The sequence below is a fragment of the Moschus berezovskii genome, chromosome 7 (assembly GCF_049115385.1).
Source record: "Moschus berezovskii isolate FMDL1 chromosome 7, NW_MosBer_1.0, whole genome shotgun sequence".
In the NCBI taxonomy this organism is placed as follows: Eukaryota; Metazoa; Chordata; class Mammalia; order Artiodactyla; family Moschidae; genus Moschus; species Moschus berezovskii.
In genome coordinates, this window is record NC_142466.1 from 49582426 (window position 1) to 49608714 (window position 26289).

The 26289-nt window shown below is 42.0% G+C and overlaps 1 protein-coding gene across 5 annotated transcripts in view; it reads right to left on the reverse strand.

Moving 5' to 3' along the window:
* Nucleotides 1-26289, reverse strand: part of SMARCA2 (SWI/SNF related BAF chromatin remodeling complex subunit ATPase 2) — a 179393-nt gene that overhangs the window by 144341 nt on the left and 8763 nt on the right. For all 5 annotated transcript variants that reach the window (XM_055428322.2, XM_055428324.2, XM_055428323.2 and 2 more), the window contains exons 2-5: nucleotides 21217-21477; nucleotides 16860-16986; nucleotides 10145-10528; nucleotides 2813-3068 (exon numbers count right to left, since the gene is read on the reverse strand). In XM_055428322.2, coding sequence (XP_055284297.1) covers nucleotides 2813-3068; nucleotides 10145-10528; nucleotides 16860-16986; nucleotides 21217-21441 — 992 coding nt within the window. In that variant the 5' untranslated portion in view covers nucleotides 21442-21477. The remainder of the gene's footprint in view (nucleotides 1-2812; nucleotides 3069-10144; nucleotides 10529-16859; nucleotides 16987-21216; nucleotides 21478-26289) is intronic.

Genomic DNA, 26289 nt, shown 5'->3' on the forward strand with positions numbered 1-26289 from the left:
GCGTGCTGCAGGCCATGGGGTCGCGAAGAGTTGGACACGACTGAGCAACTGAACTGAACTGAAGCAAAAAAAACCCTGATGCATTTCTAGGTACAGTGTCTGTGTTATAAGGGGTTCATGTGATTCAACAAAGGGACTGGTAGCTCTGTATGGTCAAGGTAGGGAAAAAATGTTAGCACTTAGGAAGTCAGAATTTTAAACAATACCCCACTATCCCATTTATTGTCTTTTAAAATGGCTTGGCTTTTTTATTCAATAGCAACATAAAGAAAGGACTGAACATGAATATAGTTTTTCTGCCCCAAATGAGTACACAGTGCTGATATTTGACTTTTATACCACACAGAAATTATTCACCCAACAGAATCTGCCTATCAACACTGAAATATCAATTGATGATGAGTATTCAGCTCTCTAGGGATATATGAAAAGCTGGAAACAGCAATATAAAAGCTCGTAATTGAGGATCAGTAATAGCAGTGAGAATAAAGTTATACTCTTCATCCAAAAAGTTATACACATTTAATGGCAAGTTATCATGATTTCTTTCAGAGTAACTCTCAAAGCTGATAAATTAGTATTTTAATATAATAATAGATAAGTAGTCATGTGTTTCACAATGAAGAGTAAGGTAATGTTTTTAAAGGGATCCTAGACATTATTTTTTTCCTGGGCTCCAAAATCACTGCAGATAGTGACTGCAGCCACAAAATCAAAAGATGCTTGCTCCTTGGAAGAAAAGCTATGACAAACCTAGACAGCATATTAAAAAACAGAGACATTACTTTGCCAACAAAGGTCCATCTAGTAAAAGTCATGGTTTTGCCAGTAGTCATGTATGGATGTAAGAGCTGGACAATAAAGAAAGCTGAACGCCAAAGAACTGATGCTTTTAAACTGTGGTGTTGGAGAAGACTCCTGAGAGTCCCTTGGACTGCAAGAAGATCAAACCAGCCAACCTTGAATATTCATTAGGAGGACTGATGCTGAAGCTGAAGCTTCCAATACTTTGGCCACTTGATTCGAAGAGCCGACTCATTAGAAAAGACCCTGATGCTAGGAAAGACTGAAGGCAGGAGAAGGGGATGAGAGAGAATGAGATGGTTGGATGGCATCACTGACTCAATGGACATGAGTTTGAGCCAGCTCCAGGAGATGGTGAAGGACAAGGAAGCCTGACGTGCTGCAGTCCATGGGGTCTCAAAGAGTAGGACACGACTGAGTGACTGAACAACAAAAGACATTATTTTGGGCTTCCAGGTGGCACCAGTGGTAAAGAACCCTCCTGCCAATGTTGGAGACATAAGAGACTCTTGTTAGATGCCTGGGTCAGAAAGATCCCCTGGGGGCGGGCATGGCAACTCACTCCAGTATTCTTGCCTGGAGAATTCCCATGGACAGAAGACCCTGGCGGACTACAGTCCATAGGGTTGCTAAGAGTCGGACATAACTAAAGCAACTTAGCACAAAAGCACACACAATATTTCCTAACATTCTCTATAATGTTTAACACATAATTGTCTTAAGTTAAATCACACTTGGGAAATAATAATAATAATAGCTAATATGTATTGAAAATCCTTGTATAATTTTATCTTCTCCCTATAAAAGATAATATTGCATAATACCTTCTTTAAACAGAAGGGGAAACTGAGTCACAGAAAACAGATGTAACTCGAGGAAGGCAACACAGACACTCAGTGGCAGAGCACACTTTTTGGCTAACTCTCGAAACCAGGGCTTCCCTGGTGACTCAGCTGGTAAAGAATCCGCTGGCAATGCAGAAGACCTGGGTTGGATCCCTGGTTGCGAAGATACCCTGGAGAAGGGAAAGGCATACCTACTCCAGGATTCTGGCCTGGAGAATTCCATGAACTATATATAGTCCATGGGGTAGCAAAGAGTCGGATACAACTGAGTGACTTTCACACACACATACACCCGGATCCATGATCTTAGCTTCATTTTATCTTGACTCAGTTCTTCCTAGACTCTTTTTTTCTTTATTGAAATTAACCATTTAGGATGTACTAACTATAGTCTGCAGGCCAAACCCTGTCCGTAGCTTGCTCTCAGAAATAAAGTTTCACAAGAACACAGCCAGCCCATTGCTGCCTGACTGCGTTCACAATGTAATGGTAGAGCTGAGTAGTTCTGACAGAGGCTCTAAGGCCCTTTAGAGAAAAGGTGTGTCAGTCCCGGATTCAGATAAATGTGCCAAATGAAGCTCCTGGAGAAAGAGTTAAAATATGGACCACACAGGAAGACATTTAAAGGGGGCCTACCCCAAAAGTGAGACCAAGCCATTGACTAACAAGTGCATGAACTGAATCAAATAAATACATTATTTCCTTATATACGGCTTCTGAAGGATGGGCTTTGGTATCAGGAGACGTCAAGCCAGCAGACACACCCAACATATGAGCCACTCACAGTCACCATTCAAGGACACACTGACAGACCAGAACAAAATACTGCACAGTCTGAGTGTGGGCTGACCACTTTCTTATATCTTTAAGAACTCTGGGCTGAGCTTTTGATCTTGATGTGTCATCGGAGTGGATAAAAGTTTTCTGACTGCAAGAGTGAAAATCAGGCCTTCAGACTGCCCCAGGCTCCAGTGGCAAAGAAACTCTTTTCTGAGACTTTGTTGGAAAATCACTCTCAAGCCTGAGTCTTGGCCTCTGCAGTTTCCCTTAGGCCTTTCCCTGGTCCCACAAAGAATGACCATCACACTAGGAGACACCAGGCCTTCTAGGCCGGGTGGTACTTGCAAGCACCCATCATCTTACCCACGGGGCAGGTGCATTACCTGTACTCCCGCTCCTGCAGAATCTCCACGGGGTCCAGGCCTTGCGGTTTCTGGACCGGGCTGATCCGGCTCTGCTTCTGCTGCAGCTGCAGGATGGGCGACGGCTGCCCCGGGGCCGGCTGTGGTACGGAGGGTCCGGGCACGGCAGCCGCGGGCGGTGGCGCTGTGGCGGGGGGAGCGGGTGAGGGCCGGCCGCTGGGCGCGGGCACCGGCAGCTTCTGCGGGGGGCTCGGGCCGCTCAGCTCTGGCCCCGGGCCTGCGAGACAAGAGCGACATGGGCAGCTAGGGAAGGAAGGTGCCCTGTGCCCACACCCCACCTGCCCGCCGACACCGCCCCCCATGGGCGGGGGAGGGGCTGGGGCTGGGGACAATGGAAGGTCTCAAGGGAAGAAAACAGGAGGGAAGGGAGGAAGATGAGGAAAGCCAGAAGAGAAAGGAGAAAAGGGTTAAAAGAAAGGAAAAAGAACAAAAGAATTTGGCATCTATCCCAAAGGGAAAAGGCCCTAAAATGACTCTTAGGTAATAAACTGATTAAGGAATAGAGAGCCGGTTTTTAGCGGAGGTCTGCAGTGGGTTTTTAAAAATAATTACAGGTGCATTTAGGGTTCTGAAGTCACTCAGCAGTCAGATGCAATCTGGGTGTGGTCTCAAAATCACATTCTGCAGACTACACCACAAGCCCCCTCCTGCCCAATCTGGAACGGTCCAGCTGTAGAATCTATGCTTTACATAATACAGGCAGCAGCTCGCCAGTACTCTGATGTGAACTGAAATAAGCATGCATTTTTCCTTAATGACCTATAAAGTATATTTCAGGCTTTATCAGGACATCGAGGGAACTTAAATTTCTTACTGCATGTTGGAAAATATTTCTAAAAACATTCAGTGCAGGGGAAACAAAGAATCTGCTCATTCCACCTAAGAAAACCTAGCAAAGATTAAGATTCAAGAGAGCATTTTTCTCATCTTATCAGAATAAAGGGCTATGTAATCATTAAGTTTATTAAAATATACTTGATTAGTTGATTTAAAGCAATGTCCCACATTAAACTAAAATAAGAAGTGCTCCATCTTTCCTCCAGGTGAATTTTTACTTATTTCAAAGTTATAAATAAAATTAGTGATGCTACCAGAGGAGTTCAGTAAATTAAAAAAAAAAATCTCAGCAAGCAGATGTTAAAACTTCACATAGGCCTTCTTCCAAGTATTTTCTGTATCTGTTCAGAGAAATATTAAAATTATTAAATGGTAACAAAAATAACCATCTCTATACTTCAGAGTGACTTATTAATGTACCATACAAAGACATACATTATGAAAAATTAGACACACTTCAATTTTCAGCAAACACCAGAGAGAAGTGGGCTTCAGTGACAACCCAAGGACAGCAAACATTCTGACAAGAGGAATGGGAAAAATTAGAACAGAGTGCTGGGAAACTCCAGTGTGTGTGAGTGTGTGAGTGTCTGTGAGCATGAGTGTGTGTAGTGGTGGCATTCTTTCATTCCCCTCCTTCTGAAATTAGGTAAAACTTTCCCAGAGACTTAGGGCTGGATGAGACTTCCTGAGGTAATCTGTAGCCCTGTTCTAGGATTGATGACAAGTTCTGGAGGGAAAAATGCACTTCTTGTTTGTTTTTGTTTCAGGCACTATAGATGTACTATCATAGTCAAGAGATCCTTCTCAGCTACGTACATTCTGAGTCTTTTTCTGAACGGGAGGTCTTTTACATAATGCAAATCTTTTCACCATATTTCAGATTTAGCATTCATTCCATTCATATGGAAGAAACCGGTTTATAAACATTAACTCTCAGGGTTGTTAACCATTGGAATAAGTTATGGAGGGACACTTTTGATTATTTTTTCCCTCAGGGTCTTTAAAACAGAGGAGATATTTTTATAAAATCTGAGTTGCTCTGAGCCAAAAGAGAGGTGGTAGAGATTTCTAACAGTTACTTTAATAGTGTGATTCTAAGAATTTCCCTAATAAGCTCAAGAAACTGGTAGACTTAAATATATTTGAACTTGGTATAATAAGCATACTAAATAATAAAATGTAATACATTAAAGCCCTCTAAAAAACCACCACCTTTAATAAAAAGAAAATCTGTGTCCTATTGATAACATCATACTAATTATCCTAAATTCAGTTTTCAGAGTGCTTTTCCTCCTTTCAAAATTTGAGTAAGTTATCAATAAGAGCCATAATAGTGCAAGAGTGCACATATTTCACTTACTTTGGATGCTTTCTTCTTTAGCAGGATGGCTTGCAAATACCTGTGTAGAGTCATGCCGACTCTTCAAGGTATATTCAAGTCACTATTTTTAAAAACACACAATCAAAGGGAGGTATCCAGAGCATGTCTGATATCTCTGGTTCCAAATCTAGTCATTTCCAGCCTGTGACTTAAAACTAGATCTGATACATACACAGCTAGGCTTCTTTTAGCCGTAAATACAGACACATTCTTATCTGGTTAAAGGACCCTTAAAGTTAAGACGTAGGTAGAGAGAGACCCAAACATAGACTTAAATATTCAAGTCTCCAATCTAAAAAGTATTGCAGCTTGCTGTGAACTGAAATAGGTACGTCTAAAGCACCCTGTGTCTTTCTAAAAGAACCAGTAAGTCATACCAATCAGTCGTAGGAGCCTGAGCAAGTTACTTAACCCCTGGTGCCTCCGTCTCCTCATCAGTAGAATGGAGATAATAACAGTGCCTCCCCCCTGCAAGGGGAAAGTGAGGATTCAATGAGACAGCATGGCTGCATGCTCAACCCTCAGCTCTGGTCATTTTCATTGCCACCAAGGACACCAAACTAAGAAGACCAATTTAATCACTCAGCTTTTCAGAAAAACTCTACAGCAAAAGAAAGGTTTTCAAGGAAATGTGGTACTGTATTAGCTAGAAGCTTTGAAAGTACGCTCTTCAAGAGCAAACTTGAAAATGTTTCCACCGTTTAATACAACTCAGCACAGATACTCAGATAAGTCGACCTGCCCTGTGCTTCCTGCTAATTCCCCATCAGAGTCACTTACAAGCAAACTCCTTTCTAACTAAACACTGCACGTTTATTTACTGCCTGGGTCTATGTTCTTCTCCAGCCAACAGGTTACACAAAAAATTCTCCTTACAGAGGCTAGGGGACTGAACGCAGCTGCCTACCATTAGACACGCCCAGAACACACCTACCTAACCATGAGGTGCTCTGCTTGTCTTTTAGGCATTGAGCTGCCTGAACGAGTTTGTTCTGTATCAACAGAAAGCATCTCCTGACAACCAGCACACTCGTGGTCTGCAGAATGATAAGAACTCATATCTTGATATCTTTAGATCGAAAACAAATTATGTTCTTTAGCTTATCTCCTACTCTTCCGCCAATATAAACAATTAAGGCTGAATTGTCTGAGGTACAAAATATGTGTCTTCCTGTCAGTCCTCACTTTAGAAGTCAAGGTAGATATATGCCCTGACACTCTTGAGGGGTGTCGTCCCATTGCCGCTAAGGAAGGGAAGGAGTCTTTATTAGATGTCTGAATCTAAGAAACAGGTAAATAAACTTCTTAAATTACCTAAGTCTTACATGTACAGAATTTCTGTACAGAATTCCCACTTTACCTTCCAGTACAGAAGGATGTTTATGCAAATAACTGTCTGTGCATTAGACAAGGATTTAAGTGGATTCCAGAGGTTGAAAAGATAAATGTAATAATGAGGCTTAAATGAAGCATACTAAGAAATTTTAGATGACAAAAGAAAAAAAAATGAGAGGGGCAAGCGGGAGAGCAACAAGCACTGAAAAAAATCAGCAATAAAACTGCTTTCTACCATGAAGGCTTCCCTGCACACCGCAAAAAAAAAAAAAAAAAAACGCAAAACCTTTTCAGTTCCTATTTTGAAATTTGCTTTGGTCTCCAAACAGAAAAATGAATCAGAATTAAAAGAAAAATTATGGATTCAATTTGAGAGGAGCCCACAGCAGGCAAGGACTAGAGTCACTCATCTGTTCAATGCACCCTTCCTCTGGTCAAACTGTAGTTCTCAGGTGGTGGCTCTGGCGTCATTGCTTTTGGTGAATTCTAACTTTGGAGTGGGTTTGAGGCAGATCACCCCAGCCAAAAAAGCTCTCTTCGCACATCAGTGACACTAGCAAATGGGACGAAAGAAAATTCACAGCTACCACCAGGAAAGTAGACACACGTAAATTGATTTTTTTTTTCCTGAAATATTGACAGAGGTATTTATAAGCAATTATGCTGCTTTCGGAGAAGGCAATGGCAACCCACTCCAGTACTCTTGCCTGGAAAATCCCATGGACGGAGGAGCCTGGCAGGCTGCAGTCCATAGGGTCGCGAAGAGTCGGACACGACTGAGCGACTTCACTTTCATTTTTCACTTTCATGCATTGGAGAAGGAAATGGCAACCCACTCCAGTGTTCTTGCCTGGAGAATCCCAGGGATGGGGGAGCCTGGTGGGCTGCCGTCAATGGGGTCACACAGAGTCGGACACGACTGAAGTGACTTACTAGCAGCAGCATGCTGCTTTATTATTTTTTAAAAAAAAGGAGAGGGATAAACAATTAATAAAAGTAACATTCTCTTAAATAAAGAAAAACTTCTTTTGGCCTTACTTGAACTTGTCTAAAATGTCATTGCCAAAAAAAAAAACCCCAAAAGCCATTTTCAAGGAAGGTAATCATTTCCCTATGAAATCTGAGATTCTGGGGACAAGATCAGAAATGTGACCTCCCTCCTGGTGGCAGGAAGGGGTCTGCTCTATTTGAGGAAAGTGTCTTCGTTTCTGCTTTGTCCGCAGTCTCTTTGCCTACTCTGGCATATCGGCCTGAGTAGTTTCATTTCTAATGAAGCCCAACGGCTGGAAATACAAAAGACACTAACAGTGAGTAATAAAACGAGTTTATCCCCTAATTCCAGGAGCCTGGCGAGGGAAGATGTAGGTATCAGGTAAAGGAAAAAAAATAATAATAAAATGGAGCCCTTCTTCCCAAAATGATCCAGAAAGTGCACCCAGGATTGTGTTGGTTAGGACGTGGAGGATTTGCTATGTACAAGTATCCAGGTAACTGAAACTCTATCCTCGAAGTTCTACTTCATCATCTGGTCTCATTCTTGTGATTTGGATGAAATGAATCATTTAGCTTTCTGCCTTCTTAAATAATACCCTGGAATCTTTTCCTGCTGTGCCCAGGTCATTGTTAAAACTAACAAACCTCGCTGAAATCTGCGATGAGGGGCTACCCTAGGACAAGTTGCAACGCTTGAGGAAGTGTGCCTGTGTGACAAGGTCCCACAACGGCTTTTCAGGAGGCATAGACTTTGCTCCCTCCTCTTAAGCTACCAACTATCTGACTGTGACCACTAAGCCTCTACTGGGAACTCCTTTAGTTAATAACGCTCCTTGTATACTGAGACGCGGGATATCAGGGTCACCAATGTTGTTGACATAGAGTCTAGCATATCAATGAAAGGCTCTCGGTAAGGAGCTGAGATCCTTTTCTTTCCCACCCACAGGCGTGCAATGCCTGCGCTTGGTGCACAGACCTTGGGACAGAGCCTTTCCCTTGTCGTGAGCCTTCTGGTCATGAGGGTGCCAGGGCGGGGCAGAACATGAGGCCCCTGGCATTGAATCCTGAGTCTCCATGCTCCAGATGTGTCCCACATGCACCATGCTTATTACTGAGCATGCAGCACAAGGTTTGCTAGCAGGCCCTCAGGAAGTACAAATGACACATATACACAGACATACACTTTTGATTCTCTCTGGCAGCGTTCCTAAGAGCTAGAGTTTTTGCAATTTTAAAGCCTCTAGACACACTGAGTGTTCAAACTACCACCTAATACACACGTTTCCTGTACAACCTTTACAGTCACTGATGTTTGGTCCCATGGGATCCTCCACCTACCAGAGCATTGTAGCCCACACTCAGAAGTCTGGAGATGACACGGTACTTTCGTGCTCTTTAGAAAACCATTCCTAAGGCTGCATCTACAATTAACAAGATGAGTTTACCCTTTCAGTAGGCAACTCAGGGTTTCCTCTACCAGGAAAGAAACATCTACAAACTCAGAAGGAAGAACAATAGTAATAAAAAAAAAATTATCTGAACTTTTTCTCAATGTCTAAGTCCCAAAACCTAAGAAGAAGACCAATAATCCCAAACCAGTAGCAATGATCAGATGTCAGGGCTGACCCAAATGAGAGGGATCCACTCACAGGAAAGGGCGTCAGTGACAAGGAGGCACTCTGGAATTCAAATTTCCTGAGACTCAAATTCTCTGGAATTCAAAGCTCTAGTAGAACAGAACCATAAAACTTGTGCTTATCCAGTAGCTAACAAAAATCTTCCCAGAGAAAATAACATTCATGTAAGATCATCTTATAGCTTCTTGGAGCTCTGACTTCTCTCAGTGGGATCAAGCAGACCACCAGCCCATTACCAAAGACTATCACATCGCAGCTCCTTACAGAATGTCAGCCTCAGCTCTGATGCTGGGGTCTAAAGGAAATAGGTCATGTGATTCTGTTACTCTATTATGAACAAATGTTACTGATGCCTCTATCATGCAGTATTCCTTACAATAATAATTAAAGAAATAATCCTGCCTGGGAAAGTTACTTTATACTCTCATGTTAGAAAAGATTCTGTGTCCGCTGAGAAACTGGTCAGCAACTTCCTTCTGAGTGGCGAGGACCAGGCACCTGACCCTATCCCCTTTCCTGACCACCATGCAGCTCTAGTCACCATGGAAGCACAGATGCAGCCTCCACAAGAGCCCCCACCCCCATGGCTGATCTCCCAACTTTGATTTCTACTTTCCTCTGTTTCTGAATTGTCTACTTGATAATTTCTTTACCATGGGTCTGTTTTCTTGCAAGCCTCCTCAAATGTATTTTCACAACCAAAAGGATAGAAGTAAATAAATTAACAGACAAAATAGCTCAAGGAGAGGAGACTCGAGACGTGCCTGCTAGCAATGGAACACACCAGGTGCAGGGGTTCCTAACCTGGCAGGGGGTGGGATGGATGGGCTTCCAACAAACCTTGAAGCCCTTAAAAGGGAATGAAAAGTCACAGGGGACTGTGCTTTTTGCTTAGAGCCACAGCTTGCACCAGAGTCTCCAAAGGTTTAAGAAGCACCCCTCTAGGATCCACGGCAGAGGAGAACAAGAATCCTGGCCAACTAAGCAAAGCAGACAAGGGAGCCAGCGAGGTGCAGCAGAAGGTAGCAGCCCAGCGCTTCTGTGTGCTTAGCCGTCCTTCTCTGAGCTGGACCCTCGCATTATTCACTGGGTTGCATATTAACCTACCAGATGGTCTGTTGTAGTTAACAAGGGCCTGCTGCTGCGGCTGTGGCTGCTGCGGCTGAGGCTGGGGTTGGGGCTGTGGCGGCGGCTGTTGCTGCATGCCAGGCAACGTCCTTTTCCCCTGGACTGCAAGCTGCAGTGTTTCGGGGAGGGGCTGGCCCCGGGCCAGCATCTTGTAAGCTAAAATCTGGGCTCGGAGCTGATGCAGCTGGACGGGACTGAAAGGAGAGGGACCCCTGTTGGGTTGGTTCATCGCCTGAGGGTCGCCTGGGATGAGGGGTCCTGGCTGGCTCGGTGGCATCTGTGGTGGGGTCGGGCCACCTCCTGATATAGGGCTGGACACGTGCTCTGGGGCTCCCAGTGGAGATGGGTGCGGCGACATGTAACCTGGAATAAAACACAAGGGGAGAGGTCACAGGCTGACCACCATGACCCTGAAAGAGAAACATTCCTGGAGATCCTGATGATTTTCCACAATAGCATTGACTGATAGAAATTTAAAGCATATGTAACTTAATAAGTATGGGATTATATATAATTTAAAATTTATGTATATCAAATATATATATATATAATTTAAAGTAACAGAGAAAATTTTAATAATTTAAACCAATATACCCCTAATATTATCATTTCAAAGAATAAAAATTATTAGAGATTTTACATTTTTGTTTCCATATTAAGTTACTGTACATCTCCAATGGGACTAGTCACATTTCAAGTAGTGGATAGCTCGATGTGTCCTAGAAGCTTCCCTGTTAATTCAGCTGGTAAAGAATCCGCCTGCAACGTGGGAGACCCCAGCTCAATTGCTGGTCGGGAAGATCCCCTGGAGAACAGAAAGTCTACCCGCTCCAGTATTCTGGCCTGGAGAATTTCATGGACCGTATGGTCCATGGGGTCACAAAGAGTCAGACACGACTTTCACTTTCATGTGTCCTAGATGGTGAAGTAGTAGTGGCCGTTGTCCACTGAGAGGAAGGGCACAGGGGAGGGCATCATACATCACAAGGAGCTCCAACCTAGAGACCAGAACCTGAAGGTGTCTGCTGTACTGCAGTGCGGAATGAGGACTTTCTTATGGGGATATTATGCGGTTTATTATTATGCACTTTATGAATAATTTGCCATTACCGAGGGCCTCCATGGTTGTAGGCACTAAGCAAGGCACTGTACATGTTATTTTAGCCGAGTTTTCCCTGGAAACAGAGCCTGATGGAAAGACTGAGTGCAGCTGATTTATCTGAAAGGTGCGGGGACACTGACAGGAGTGTGGAGAGGTAAAATGAGGATGGAAGCCAACAATGAGGGCATGGTCAAGTCAGTGGCTGGAGTGCATGCCTGAAGATTAATCTCATGCACAAAAGCTCTGGGATAAAGTACGTAACTTGCCTGCCTATTATCCCAGGGAAGGAGCTGGGGTACTTATATTCCATCTCTGGTTGCTGGCTATGACTCTCGCGAATCATTAGTCCCCAGGACCTTGCCATGTGTGTGTAAGGTGGATACCAGTAAACCAAAAGCAAGATGGTGGTCTGGCCAGCAGATACAAGGATGATGGGAGCACAGAAATGGTAAGAAGAGTTAGAGGGATGTGAGCAGAATGGCGCATACATTTTTTTCTACAATCCTCACGACACCCCCGGAAGATATGTGCTGTCACCTCATTTTTTAAAATGAGGAGAGTAAGCACGTTACACCATGTCACACAATGAGATCTTGGTAACCAAGATTCACCTGATTCCAAGGCATATGTTCTTTCCACGGTCTAGTATTAATTCTTTTGTACTAATATAAAAATAAGTTAAAGGCTTGAAAGCTTCCAAAATCGTCTACAACCATTTCTGTGCTGCAAGCTAATTCGCTTCAGGTGTGTCCAACTCTTTGTGACTCCATGGACTGCAGCCCACCAGGCTCCTCTGTCCATGGGATTTTCCCGGCAAGAATACTGGAGTGGGTTGCCATTTCCTTCTCCAGGAGATCTTCCCAACTCAGGGATCAAACATGTCTCTTACATCTCCTGCATTGGCAGATGGGTTCTTTACCACTGGGGCCACCTGGGAAGCCCAAAACCATTTACAATGTAATATAAAAATGAGAGTAATCTGTTTGGGTGATAAAGAGAAGTAAATGGAAAACTTAAGAATACTTAAGAAAGAAAAGTCAAAATGCAACAAAATTTTCAAGAAACTTATTTCAAGAGATGAACTGTAGAGTCTGGCCAAATAATCCGTAGAAAAATATAGGACTGCACATTGCTGAAGGGAGATCCAAGCGGAAGGAGAGGAGAGAGTGGTTTGCTGTACCCCAAAACATTGTCTTCCAATCAAACTGAGGGCTAACTCAACTCAAACGCATTCTAAGACAAAATGTAAAATATAAAAGGTCTTTGCCATTAATAAATCCACCTGCATCACAATTATTTTAAAGGTCATCACACAGGTGTTTATTAGGCATCTGCTGTGTGTTTCAACACTTAACCAAGTTTGAGCTGAAGCTGCCCTCTGTATCTATGTGGAATTACAGAGGCTCAGGAATATCTGACCCATGCTGCCTGGGGACTCACCATCATCATTTGAAAGACTAGAGAAAATAAAGGATACAGTTCCTTTTATTTCAAATTGCCATTTGGAGAGGGAAACAAATTTAGCCTGATCCCCTAAGACAAGAGTAGGTTTTGTTCTATCAATTGGTGAGATGTAGAACTCCATTCAGAGTAATCCTGCCCTGAAGAGAAATGGAAAAACTGCTAACTCTCATTCCCGAAATCCCTACTCTATAATCGAACACAAAAATCATGCAGGCATTAGGGTTCTAGTTGATCATAGAAGTTAGCCTAAGAAAATGCCCCTACAATCAGCCTGCAAGATGAGCAGAAATTCAAATCCCAGGATGTTATTTATAACATTAAACATTTTTTAAAAAGTATCAACAACATACATTTAACTTCATCATTAACATTTTTCCTTCTTAATGAGGTTTAAATTCACCTCCAAATTGTAATGCTGGTGCAAAATGGTAGTTTGCTCATTATTAAAGCATCTCCCTAACACCTTTCTGCCAACCTTGCATCTATCACTGGAGGAAAAACTTCCTACTATAGCTACTGACATTTCATGGGAGAAGGGATACAACCAGGTGTTAAAATGGGTCATGTCTCCTGCCTTCTGGACTGTCCTCTTTCCTAAGGTCGTCACCAATTATAGCTTACCCGTGATAAATCACACAATGCCTAATACAACTGACCAAAACATTAGACAATCTAATCTAAATGTAATTCTGTAACACTGTTCATCAAATCGCTCTTTTCAACTATGACTCCTGGCATGGCAAAATCATAAAGATGAGACACTTAGTTGCACTAAGTACAATAATTCATTTTACGTCGAGTTTGCTAAGAAAGAAACTAAGAGTGAAATAAAAATCATTTTCCAGAATTAATCAATACAACAAAATCTTCCCTCAAATGTGCTAAGAAAAAAACGGGGGGGTGGGAAAAATTGTTTCCTAGAATTTACAGGAGATGCTAATAGAATTGTTCTATCACAGTATGACATTAAAAATGTGACAATGTTTCAGTTAAAGAGAGAGAGATTTCTTTTTATTTTTTGACATGACTAGCATTCCATAAAACTTCAGGAAAAATCAGGAAAAAATCTAAATGATAAAATAACATATTTGCGAAATTATCTTTGGTTGAGAAAATGGTGAAGAAATTGCCTGAGAGTAAATATACCTTTGTCTGTAGGATGACAGTGTTGATGCAGAATCTGCTCTTTTTGAAATCTGGTTTAATTTGCTCATTTAAAAGTCGTCAAAAAACGGCAGTTTTCCTTCCCTCAGCTTCAAGGGCATTATCGCCCCAGTTTCACCTTTTTGCAGAGAGAGGCAATCAGCCTCTCTCCTTTTAATAAACTTGAGTTTTCAAGTGCCAATTTTATATGAGTTTTCTCTTTACACACACACACAAAACATTAAATATTATATACTTTCCTTTGAAGGCTTTCTCTATCCAGTGGACTAAAAATAAACAATGTTATCATCGGGACCATAAGGTACACAATTTAGTATTTATTGAAGGAAATGGTTTTGCTTTTCAACCAATACCTTAAAATAACCTAATAGGTTGCTAGGTAGTTAAAGCTGGCAGTTTTCTGATCAATACCACACCTCTCTGGACCTGTGTGTTTATAAACGGCTTCCTACAATGGGGTTTTGAAAGATATATGCTATTATGGAGTCTAAATTCTTTTTAGCTCATTATATAGAATAAGACTGCATTATACCAATACTACCTTATTAAAAAGCATATTTTAAATAACAAATTCCCCAGCTTACAAGGCACTTTACTCTTCTAGAGAAAAATATGACATTCTAATTCCAATTTCATTTAATTTAATGCAGACTTCTGCATTTCAAAGTAATCATAATTTATTGAAATTATATAAAAATTAAGATCTATTTAAAAGTGTTTTTTGAATACATAAATTTCACTTCTCTATCTAATTGAAAAAAATTTACTAAATATCCAGTTATGTGCTAGACATTGTGCCAAGAGTTGGAAATTCCAAGAAATATCATCATTCTAGAAGTCCAAGAAAGGAACCAAGCAATGAAAGAAATTTTAAGATACATAAAAGTAAAAAGCCTCACTTATGATTCATGCATTTCAAGTGTTTTCCTTTGGCATTGTCCCAGGGCCCCACTATTAGAAGTACTGCAAAGCCAGGAGCAGACAGAGCCAGCATCTGGCTTTGAGAATCACTGAATATAACTCATCTACACCTCCCAGGTATTAAAAATGAGATCTACATTAGCTCTGTGAAGGCACCTGGCTCTTCAGAATTTAAATGATAAACCTGAAAGTATTGTCTTAATTCATTCTTACCCCTGAATGGCTCAAATTTTTTCTTCTATACCTGAAAAAGTCCCAATTATTCAGTCTGCTTTTCTAACGTGGTCAAGATTTTATGAGTCCTTTGTCACACTTACATCTGCCTACCATCAAATTTCAGATCAGAGTCTAGGATCTTCAAAAAACTGCTGGAATATTAGTGAAGATGTAGTCCTATGCCTCCATGAGTTGCTTTTATATATATATATAAGAGCAAATACAGGGAGATCTCTGGCAGTCCAGTGGTTAAGACTTCACCTTGATTGTAGGGTTTCTATCTTTGGTCAGGGAGCTAAGATCCCATATGCCTCATGGCCAAAACACCAAAAACATAAAACAGAAGAATACTATAACATCTTCAATAAAGACTTTAAAAATGGTCCACATGAAAAAAAATAAAAATAAAAGTGAATACATGTCTCTCCACCTCCACAGTCAAAAATCTTCCCTCAGGTGGATGGACATCTGATCAAGAATGGAGGGAAAAACTCATATACATTACATTACAAAAATGTATATACAACAACACATGAAGCATATACTTTGAATTAGAATATCAACACATTAGGTTAATTAGTGTTGGATTAATCATGCTCCTGACATGCTGAAATGCCCATACAGTGATTCTGAAAAGAGGTTACATTATATCTTTGGATATACTTTCCACTATCTTCAATATACCCTCAACAATGAGAGTGAAAAGCACCCAGGAGAACAGAAAGCTGCCATATATTGATTTGGCCATTACTGTGGGTGGAACCCTGTCCTCTATGAAGCTATATTGAAGACATACCCCCTAGTGCCTGTGACTGTGACCCTATATGGAAATAGGATCTTTGCAGATGTAATCGAGTTAAGATGAGGTCATACTGGATCAGGGTAGACTCTGATTCAGTGACTGGTGTCCTTATAGAAAGAGCAAAGTCTGGACACACAAACAGACATGCAGGCTAAATGCCATGTGGAGACCAAGACAGACACTGGAATGACAGATCTACAAGCCAAGGAATGCCAAAATAGTGCTGGTGACCACTGCAAGCTAGGAAGAGGCAAAGAAGGATTCTTCCCTAAAGACTTCAGAGCAACCAAGGCCCTGCTAATATCCTGACTTCAGACTTCTGGCCTCTAGAACTTTGAGAGAATACATTTCTATCGTTTTAAGCCAACTAGCTCGTGGCAATTTGTTACGGTAGCCCTAAGAGACTAAGATAGCCATTCTCCAGTGATGACAGGTTATTCCACTGCCAGAAAAAGTCACCTTATGAAGGAGGAGTGTACAATTCAAGGGACATGGGTGGCTCATCCTGCTATCACCCATCCATGCTGTTGTTGGGAGGCAGACCTGGGTCCTCCTTTTGGACCTGTCACTTACTGGAGATGCAAACTTACAGAAGCAAAGTAAATTTTCTGAGCTTTAGCTTCTCCACCTATAAAACTGAAGTGATAAAATGTATCTTACAGTATCAGGGCAAAGATTCTGCATAAAGTACACAGTGCACTTGGCAGAGTGCTCAGACACATGGTGGCCAGTCAAACTACTAGGATTTTGTAAAGAAAATCGCCCATATCAAACATAAAGTTGTGTTGGTAGGGGGTAAGGGGAAATTTCTACAGGGAAAAGAAACCTGCTGGACCCCATCCTTAGACAAGTTCTGTTCTTTGTAAATCATAATTAAAATAACAATCAGTTCAGTTCAGTTCAGTCGCTCAGTCGTGTCCGACTCTACGCGACCCCATGAATCACAGCACGCCAGGCCTCCCTGTCCATCACCAACAGGAAAGATAAAAGATGGAACCCAAAGCAGGTATGTAGCAGACACAAACCTTGGCTGTGCTGATCCATCGGACTCTGAGGAGGGCCCATTCCTGGGTGAGGTGGTCGCATAGCAGTGCCTTTCATGGATCCACAATGGATATCTTCAACCCCCTTGTCATGCATACCATCCATGGGCTGAAACATTTATAGGACATCAGTTAGGCACCTCTTTAAGGCACAATATTTCTATCTGGTGCTTTAAGACCCCATCCTACAAAGTCTTCAAAATTGTGGCCCAGTCATCTATTATCCACATGACAGATATTTTTACATTTATATTACATATATTACTATATACTACGTAGATTTCATAGATGGGGGACCAAAAAATAAAAAAGACTACACCAATAGGATCAGCAAAGCTACCTGTTAAGTGAAAAGTTAAGGCTTTAAACAGTTGGAAGGCTTTTGGTTACGTCAAAACCTGCAAATAAAAATGAAGTCCTGTTGACAAGGCAGACAAATATAAGCTATTCTTCTACACCCTTTTAAGTAAGTCCTGAAACCTGCTGTATGTTGAAGTGAGTCCAAAGTCTGAATGGAGGAAGAAAGACTCTTTGAAATGTCTGTGATGATCTATTTTTTGGGGTAATTATTTTTCATCAGAGGGGAAGGAACCTCTGGAAAGTTTAAAAGTTGAAACCAGAAAGTTCCATGGCAGTTGGGAAAAGAAGAACAGACAGGGTAGAGCAGTGAATGGGGGTAAATACCCAAAGGGAAAGAGGCTGAAATAGATGAAGCCGTACTACAGACAGAGGAAGAAAGAGAAAAGGCGAAAGGCAGAGTTTGGAAAAGAAGAACACGGGGGCTGGAAAGAGGGCTTGAGGCCTTGTACACAACAGACACACAAGAAACAGCCACTGAACGGACACTAATCGAATCCAGAATTGGGCAACGGAGCATGTGTTTGAGAAAGGAAAAGTCTATTCCTCCCCAAACTGGAATAGCAATTTTCAAAACAGCCTGAAAGGACTATTTCCAGGAGTTTATAGAAACCAAATGACTTTGAGCAAGAAAGTATGAGTGTTTGCAGTTTTGGAGAAAGGAAAGTTAATTTCTGCAGAGTCAAAAGCACGCACTTGAAAAGAGGAGAAATTTACCATAAAGAGGATGTTCAGAAGAAAAATGGGAAGAATTTGGTATAAAGAGTGTCTCTGAGTCTGTTAAATAGTAATAATAGAGAGGAAATCAAAGCAATGCAGCAGATGTATTTAGGCCACTTGTTTATTTATTTCCAGTAATGTTGAAAAGCAAAAAGCTGAAGCTCAGAGGGAGACGGAGGAGAAAAGACAAGGAATAAAGCTGCCTATAAAAAGATTTTCAGAAAGTGAAGCATCTGGTCAGCAGGTGTGAACTCCAGGCACTTCACCATGTCCTCACCCAGGGAATTATCTGAGGGTCTGCGGGCTGAAGAAAAGCAGGATGAGAAAATGCAAAACTTGCAGAATGAGAACAAAACAGAAAAAGAGCATCGATGAGGGTAGAGAATAGGAGAAAATGTGACAAAGCTGCTAGAGAACAAAACAGAAGGGATCAGAAGATATAATTATAAATAAAAACAATTCAGAACATAACAATGACCTAACACTTATGAATATGTTTAACTTTTCAATGCTTAAATAATAATAAAGGTGAGCTAAATATTTCCTTCAAATCTTATCTTTCATTTCGAAGGTGAAAGCATCCTTAAACCCTCTCAAAATTATTTCACCTACCTGTACTAAGGTTTGCAATTGACAGATCTAGTCTATAATATAATCCCCCAATTAATACAATATGAACACAAGACAATGTAATGACTTTGATATGCCTATATATTCAATATGTCTCCTAATGAATAGGATATGGAAAATAAGCATTTTTTTACATACCTGACAAGCTAAAAACCTGTATTTAAAAGAAATCAAAAAAGCAAGGAGAGATATTGAAGATATTATAGGGCTAGCCATGATATAGTTAAATGAAAAAGAAATCTCAAAGTAATTAACAATGATGATATGATTCGATTATGGCAAAAGAAAAAAAATTTAAATATATCAACTGAATATGCAAATCGATGCTTAGATGGTATTTTTATTGAAGTTGGAGAAAAGTAAGGTACAAAACACGTATACACAGTGCTCACTTCGGCAGCACATATACTAGAATTGGGATGATACAAAGATTAGCATGGCACACAAATTCATGAAGTGTTCCAAAAATGCAAAAATGCGTTTTACAAAAAGAAAGGCATTTGAGTCAGTTCTAATAAGGTGGATGAACCTGGAGCCTATTATACAGAGTGAAGTAAGTCAGAAAGAAAAAGACAAATACTGTATATTAACACATACCTATGGAATCTAGAAAGATGGTACCGACAATCCTACGTGCAGAGCAGCAAAGGAGACACAGACGTAAAAAACAGACATTTAGACTCAGCGAGAGAAGGCGAGGGTGGGATGATTTGAGAGAATACCATTAAAATGTGTACATTACCATATATAAAATAGAGGACCAGTGCAAGTCTGGTGCACGAAGCAAGACACCCAAAACCAGTGCTCTGGGACAACCCAGAGGGATAGGGTGGGGAGGGAGGCAGAAGGGGGGTTCCAGATGGGGGAATACACATGTATACCTGGAGCTGACCCATGTTGATGTATGGGAAAAACCATCACAATATTGTAATTATTTTCCAATTTAAATTAATTCATTAAAAAATACGTCATACAGTCTTAGTCAAAATTTAAGGAAAAAAAGTATGTACAATAAGCTGTTACCTGGGGTGAACCACTTATTTTATTTAAATCAATATGGTTTTACTTTTCAAAATAAGCGTATATTAATTTTTTTATTAAATTTGTGAAAAATGGATCTTCCCTTCTCAGGCTGCAATGCCTTACCTTAAAACTGACCTCCAGTCCTACCAATTAAAGAAAAGACTTGCACTTTTTTGCAGTAACCTTTCTGTTTCAAACCAGTATCTTCCACAATTCACCTATTTAACATCAAGAAGCATCCTCACTACCTTATCTAGCTGTGATATCATCCAAAAAAGATGTAAAACGGCCATACATCTCATCAGGCCTAACCTTCAGGTAAACATACAGTGGTTACTCCTACCCTTCAACACAAATTGTCACAGAAGATTTTATTTGCTTTCTCAAAAGGCCATTCTCTCTTTTTCACATCTCCTACAAAGCCATAATACCAAAGTCATACCGTTATGATCATCCCCACAGCAACAACCTGAATTTCACAAATGGCAGATTATTATAACCTTAATAACAACTGGGCCTGGGCTCCACAAAATCAGAGCCCTCTTCCAAAACCAGAAGAAAGCCACTTCACAGGCAGAGAGCAAGGATTCCCTAGAAACTATTTTATTTCTATCAATGCTTTTTTGAAAATATTCTTTAGGAAAAGACTCACTTTCCCTTTTCCTGTTTGGGACCCATGGGATCTTTTCAGGGAAGGATAATTTTCAGTATGTTACTCATAGATGGTATAAGTTACTTAACAGACATAGTTGGGGAAAAAAGTAAGACTTAACTCCTAATTACCAAGTCAAAATACCTGCAACCCCCAATCCACAGAATCTGTCAAAGCTGCATATTATAGCTAACACTTTTTTAAAAGCCAAGATCAAATTTTCCTGACTGGTGTAACATCTGTAACTATAAAAGAGCCTAAGAATGTATGTTTTTAATAAGGTACAAGATAAGAAAAAAACCTAACTGATTCTCTTAACCACAGTAGAAAAAAAGCAGGCGGGGGGCGGTGGGGTTGGTTATCAGGGATTATTAGCCATCCACGACTCGGAAGACAAGACTGGGAAGCGGAATGAAAAAGCGGGGGGGTGGTTATCAGGGATTATTAGCCGTCCACGACTCAAAAGACAAGACTGGGAAGCGGAATGAAAAAGCGGGTGGGGGGGGGGGTGTGGTTATCAGGGATTATTAGCCGTCCACGACTCAGAAGACAAGACTGGGAAGTGGAATGAAAAAGCGGGGGGGGGGGGGGGTGGTTGTCAGGGATTATTAGCCGTCCACGACTCGGAAGACAAGACTGGGAAGCGGAATGAAAAAGCGGGGGTGGGGGGGTGGTTGTCAGGGATTATTAGCCGTCCACGACTCGGAAGACAAGACTGGGAAGCGGAGTGAAAAAGCGGGGGGGTGGTTGTCAGGGATTATTAGCCATCCACGACTCGGAAGACAAGACTGGGAAGCGGAATGAAAAAGCGGGGGGGTGGTTATTAGGGATTATTAGCCGTCCACGACTCGGAAGACAAGACTGGGAAACGGAGTGAAAAAGCGGGGGACGTGGTTATCAGGGATTATCAGCCATCCACGACTCGGAAGACAAGACTGGGAAGCGGAGTGAACTCACCTTGTGCATCTGATGCATGCCGTCCTGAGGGAAGTCAGCAGACCCCATTGACGGCATAGGGTGTGAGACGCTAGGAGGCCCAGGACTTGGCCCCATCATACTGTGGACGGAACCGGGGGATGGTCCGGGTCCCGGACTGGGCCCAAGAATGGGTCCAGGAGAGGGTCCTGGCCCTGGCGAAGGCCCCGGGTGGGGCATCGCGCCAGGGTCTGTGGATGTGGACATCTACTTCTCCTGTCTCTGCCAGTCGGTACAGTGACACTGAGTTGGAAAGAAGAAAAGAGAAAGGGATGTTTTAAACATGATGTTAAGATCAGAATAAAATAGTTGTTAGTATTTGGTGGTGCCATTTCTGTAACAAACATCAAACAGAACTCCCCTGTCTGGTCCAGATGCTTCAGAGGGTGTGATATACATATCCATATCCATCTGCCCTCCTCTTTAGGAAGACCACTTGTTTAAAAGAAAAAACAACTCTAAATGATTCTCCAGAAAGACATAAATCATCTAAGATGCAAAAAAAAAAAAAAAAAAAGGCTCACTAGAGAAACTAAAATTTAACACATAAGCAGAATTCTAAACAAGCTTGAAATTTATTACTGAAGTCAACAGATGCTCTCCATTACTTGGGCGCCTTAAAAGTCATTAACTGCCCCCCAGCCCCCAGCAAAGCCTTTAAAATATAGAATTCCTAAAGACGTACCCAACCAAGACCCACTTGCATAAGTCAATGGGCATTCAAACTTCTCAGAGAATTCTAGATAGTCAAAAGGGGGGGAAAAGTACAATTCCATAAATTGAGAATGAAAGGGAATTGCCAATCATGGGAAAGGCAGAGGTTATGGGAGTTGGACAAATATGGGCTCAAATATCCATGTATACAATTACGCACTGAGACGAAAATGCAATAGTACACGTAAAACCACAGCTCTGCGCCTGGCACAACTGAGCATTATTCCCCACCCCTGCCACCTCCACTGTGGAGGCAAATAGGAGGGACAGGTTAAGATGTGGTCCTCCCACCAGTTAATGGATAGAAGACCACACGTACAGTTGAGGCCAGAGATTCATTCCAGCCCTCTGCGGGGTCCAAGAATCACAAGAGAAGTCATCTATGACTCCTGGATTTCCACACATTGATAAGGTGTGGAAATTTCGGTTCTCCAACAAAGCAATATACCATCTCCTATGCTCCTAGACTTCCTGGCATACCCGCTGGGAAACTGCCTCATGGGGTGAGTATGACTGACTCTTGGATATGAGTCAAAATGACTAAATAAGCTGTTTTCTGAATTCTGATGTCTCCATGATCCTGAATGATCCCAGGATATCCATGAAGATTTATTATGTCACCTGGGGAACACACCTGTATGCACAAAATTCTGATGCCGAACTCACAAAATCCTAAATGGATTTGTGTGCCCACTGACGAGTGGCAGGGTTGAAATCAGGCCACAGGGGCTTGGTCACCCACAGCAGGGCTCTATTCACAGAGAAATGACAGGTTAGAGGGAAAACTAACACACACACACACATTACTTCCATTCTTAGCTAACTACCATCACCTCTCGAGGAATCTCTAGAATGTGAGGGCCACGAGGGCAAAGGCTTGCTCTTCCCTACTTCTGTTTCCCCAGCACATCCAACCAGTGTGGAGTAAAAAACACAAAACAAAACAAAAAGACTGAATGAACTGTAGACAAAACTGCACGGACAAACTATTAATAGAGTCAATTATTAAAAACAAAAACATTAGGAGAGCAGTCAGTGTTCAAGGTATGCTCAAACAAAGAAATCTTAACAGCGGAGGCAAGGATTTGGGCCAATCTGATAAATGAATTAGGGCTAAAACAGGAAGCGATGAAAGGCTGCTTCGGAATGATTTCGAGCAAGGGATCACTCAAACTGTTCTGCTGATACAAGGGGGGACTAAGAGAACGCAGTTCAAGTGGTTTCTAAAACAACAGGGAAGCTTGGATGGTAAATTATAGCCTTGAATTCACTAGAGAGCCAAATGTTATTATTTGTTCTTTGTGATTAACAAAGCAGGCAGAAGTAACCTTTTTTTTGGCATTCTACCCCCTCACATACACACACACACACACACACACACGTACACACACACACATGTTCAGTCAGCATTTCAAATTTAGGAAGCTGACGTCAATTCAGGGGTACTCCAAGTTTAAATGTTCTTTCATGTATATCAGCAAACTAATAAACCCCTTTATTTTTTAGTGAATAAAAGGAAATTGCTTACTTCCTGTTATGGTTTACCTCGAAACTGGCTTCAGTGGCTCTGATGGTAAGATACCACAAGTTTGAACAATGAAGATACAAATGCTCAGTCAACCTGGCAGTCCTACTTTTCATGTTTTATATTTTAATATCTAGCGATTTTCTGCATATAGAATGATTTTCACCTGGGAATCTCATAGAAGGTTGTAATTAATGGTATACAGTCCCATAAAAACACTCCCCATTTTTTGTTATAGGAAACTACTAAAAACTTCTTAGGGGAAAACATACGAGACGGGAAGTAGAAAAGTATGGGTATATAAGGAATGTTAACATGTCACATGGGAAACTTTTTCTTAAGACGAGAATCTTTAGAAGCATGCCCTTAATGCATGTGTCCATGAAATAGCATAGATGAGCATGCGCACAAGAAGTTAGCTCAGAGGAATAGCATAGTCTAACAAACGAGCAAACGTGCCTCACGCCGCCCAGCTAAGGGATCTGGACTATTGCGCAACTTGAATGGGACTCTCTGGCTTCTGACTGGGAGCCCAGTGACCTTGGGTTCCTATCTGCCAATCTCAGGGCCGCCACCAACCTTCAGGGTCCTGGGCAAAGCACCTTTCTTCTGGGGCTTCTCAGTTTCCTCAGAGCTTGGAATTGGAGCATCTTAAAGCTCCCTGCATCTGCCAATCCACGGCTTGCAGCATCTACTGATTCCTCCAATCTTCTGTGTGGAGGCACTCATCAGTGACCTTCCCAGCAGGACCTGGGATTCGTGTTGTCCCATCATCCCCCAAGTGCATCAAAGAAGAGCACCTTTCAGAGATGAGGATGCCGTCCTGGCCTCCTTTTCCTTCCTTGTCGTTTCTGATGGCAACTTCACTGTACAGCTCCAAGACATAATCAGACTTTCTCATAGCGTAAAACAACTTGGGGGAATAGATTACAAAGAGCGGCGAGTCTTGAGCAGAGGTTCAGGTCATTACTAAGTCCCCGTGGTTAAGGCTGAAAGTCCAGTACTGGTCAAGCCATCTTCTCCCTCGCCCATCCTCCTGCCCCCTCTGCCCAGAAATCCAACGCCTTTTCTTCTTTCTTCCAAGCACTGATGAAGTGGTGATAGTGGGGTTGGGGGCCGGATGAATGGGGGATAGGCTATAGCTCTGGTCACCTTGATGGGGCAGGAGCTCTTGGTCTCTCCACAAAGTTAACACTCAAAATCTATTTTTATCTAGTGTTGGAAGGGGAGGGGGTGAGTTTTACATAGTCACCAAAAAGAATGACCTGTTCCACAATTACGTGGCCAACATAACGAAGAAAATGTGTGTGTGTGAGGAGCTAAAACACAGACAGAGCCGTACACTGGCATTGCCAGCGCCACCCCCGCCTCCATCCTCCCTGCACGCTTCCCTCCACCTCACACCAGCACTCCCTGAGGGCCAGGCCGCTGCGTTCTTAGCCAAGAATTTTTCAGCAGTACACCCTGTCTTTTTTCGTCCTGACCCTGCCTTTACAACCGTGGAGTGTGTGCTTTTAAAAATAAAAGTCGTTGGTGCTTCCCACAACTCCCACCACCACAGACATCTTCCCTCTGCCCGAACCTCCTTCCTCTCCCCTTTGCAGAAAGCCCAAAAGCCCCTGGGCACACCCATCTGCATATTAAAAGGAGTTCAACTTCATGGAATTTTAAGGGTCACCACCAGTCCAACCAAGACGACCAGCAACAAAACATCTACCTTTGTGGTTTATTCCAATCAGCTGAGAGACCCCTACGCCTGCAGTAATATTTAACAACACACCCCTATGGGCTGAATCATTTTAGTGACTTAACTTGAGGACACATCTTGTCATGTCCCCGTTTAAAAGAGGAGAGCACAAAGGGACCACAGAGCTTGCCCAAAGTCCCATCTGTGGATGACTTTATCTCTTGACTCCAGGCCCATTACCAAGTCAGGGCACTGTCAGGCAAGCCAGGCCGACCACCAGCATGGAGAGCTGTCACTCAGGTTGGGCAAAGATGCGCAGGGTACAGAAACAAAGATGGAAACAATTGGAGGTGTCACAATGGGATTAGGGTGTGGCTGTGATCATATGTTAATGTATGAAGGAACAGAGAAGTGAAGAAAAGTCCTTGAGAGAATATGAGGCAGAGACAACATTATGATCTTAAGAGGATGGTGATATTTAATCAAAGAACCAGAAGACCTGTTTTACTGATCTGTTTTCAAATGTCCTGACTCTTTCCCTGGGCACAAGGCATAAAGGATGTACAAGAAAGACCAGAAGGCTTACCCCAAGGCTCGGCAAGTCTGATGGGGAAACAAGATTTATCCATATGTAGCAGTGAGAAAAACAAACAAACAAATATGCAAGCTCCTGTAAGATCAAAAAGGGGTTGAGTTGGAGTGTCCATTGCAGTCAGGGGTAGGACTTACATCTCAGAAGGCAGACGCAAGAAAAGGAAATTAAGGGAGGCTTCATGGATAAGGTGGTGTTTCAGTGAGGGCTTGAAGTAGACAATAAACACGTGTTTTTGAGAAACTGTGGTTTTCTAGTCACAGAAAAAGTTTGGAGAAACAGAGCCACCTTGACTAGACAATGCTTCTTAAATAACTGTTCGCCAAACACAACAAGGAAGCGTGGGGGAATGTGGGCTCCCCAGCAGACCTTTATCACTGCTGTGTTTACAGAAAGACATACGGGCAAGGGCCAAAGGCGGAATATTAGAAATAAAAGTTAGGCCGAGTTCACTACCCTAAAAATCACTCTTTTAAAAGTTTTTTGGCTGTTACGGAGAATGATAAGGCTCAGGAGAGAGTTAAGATAAGAGTTCTT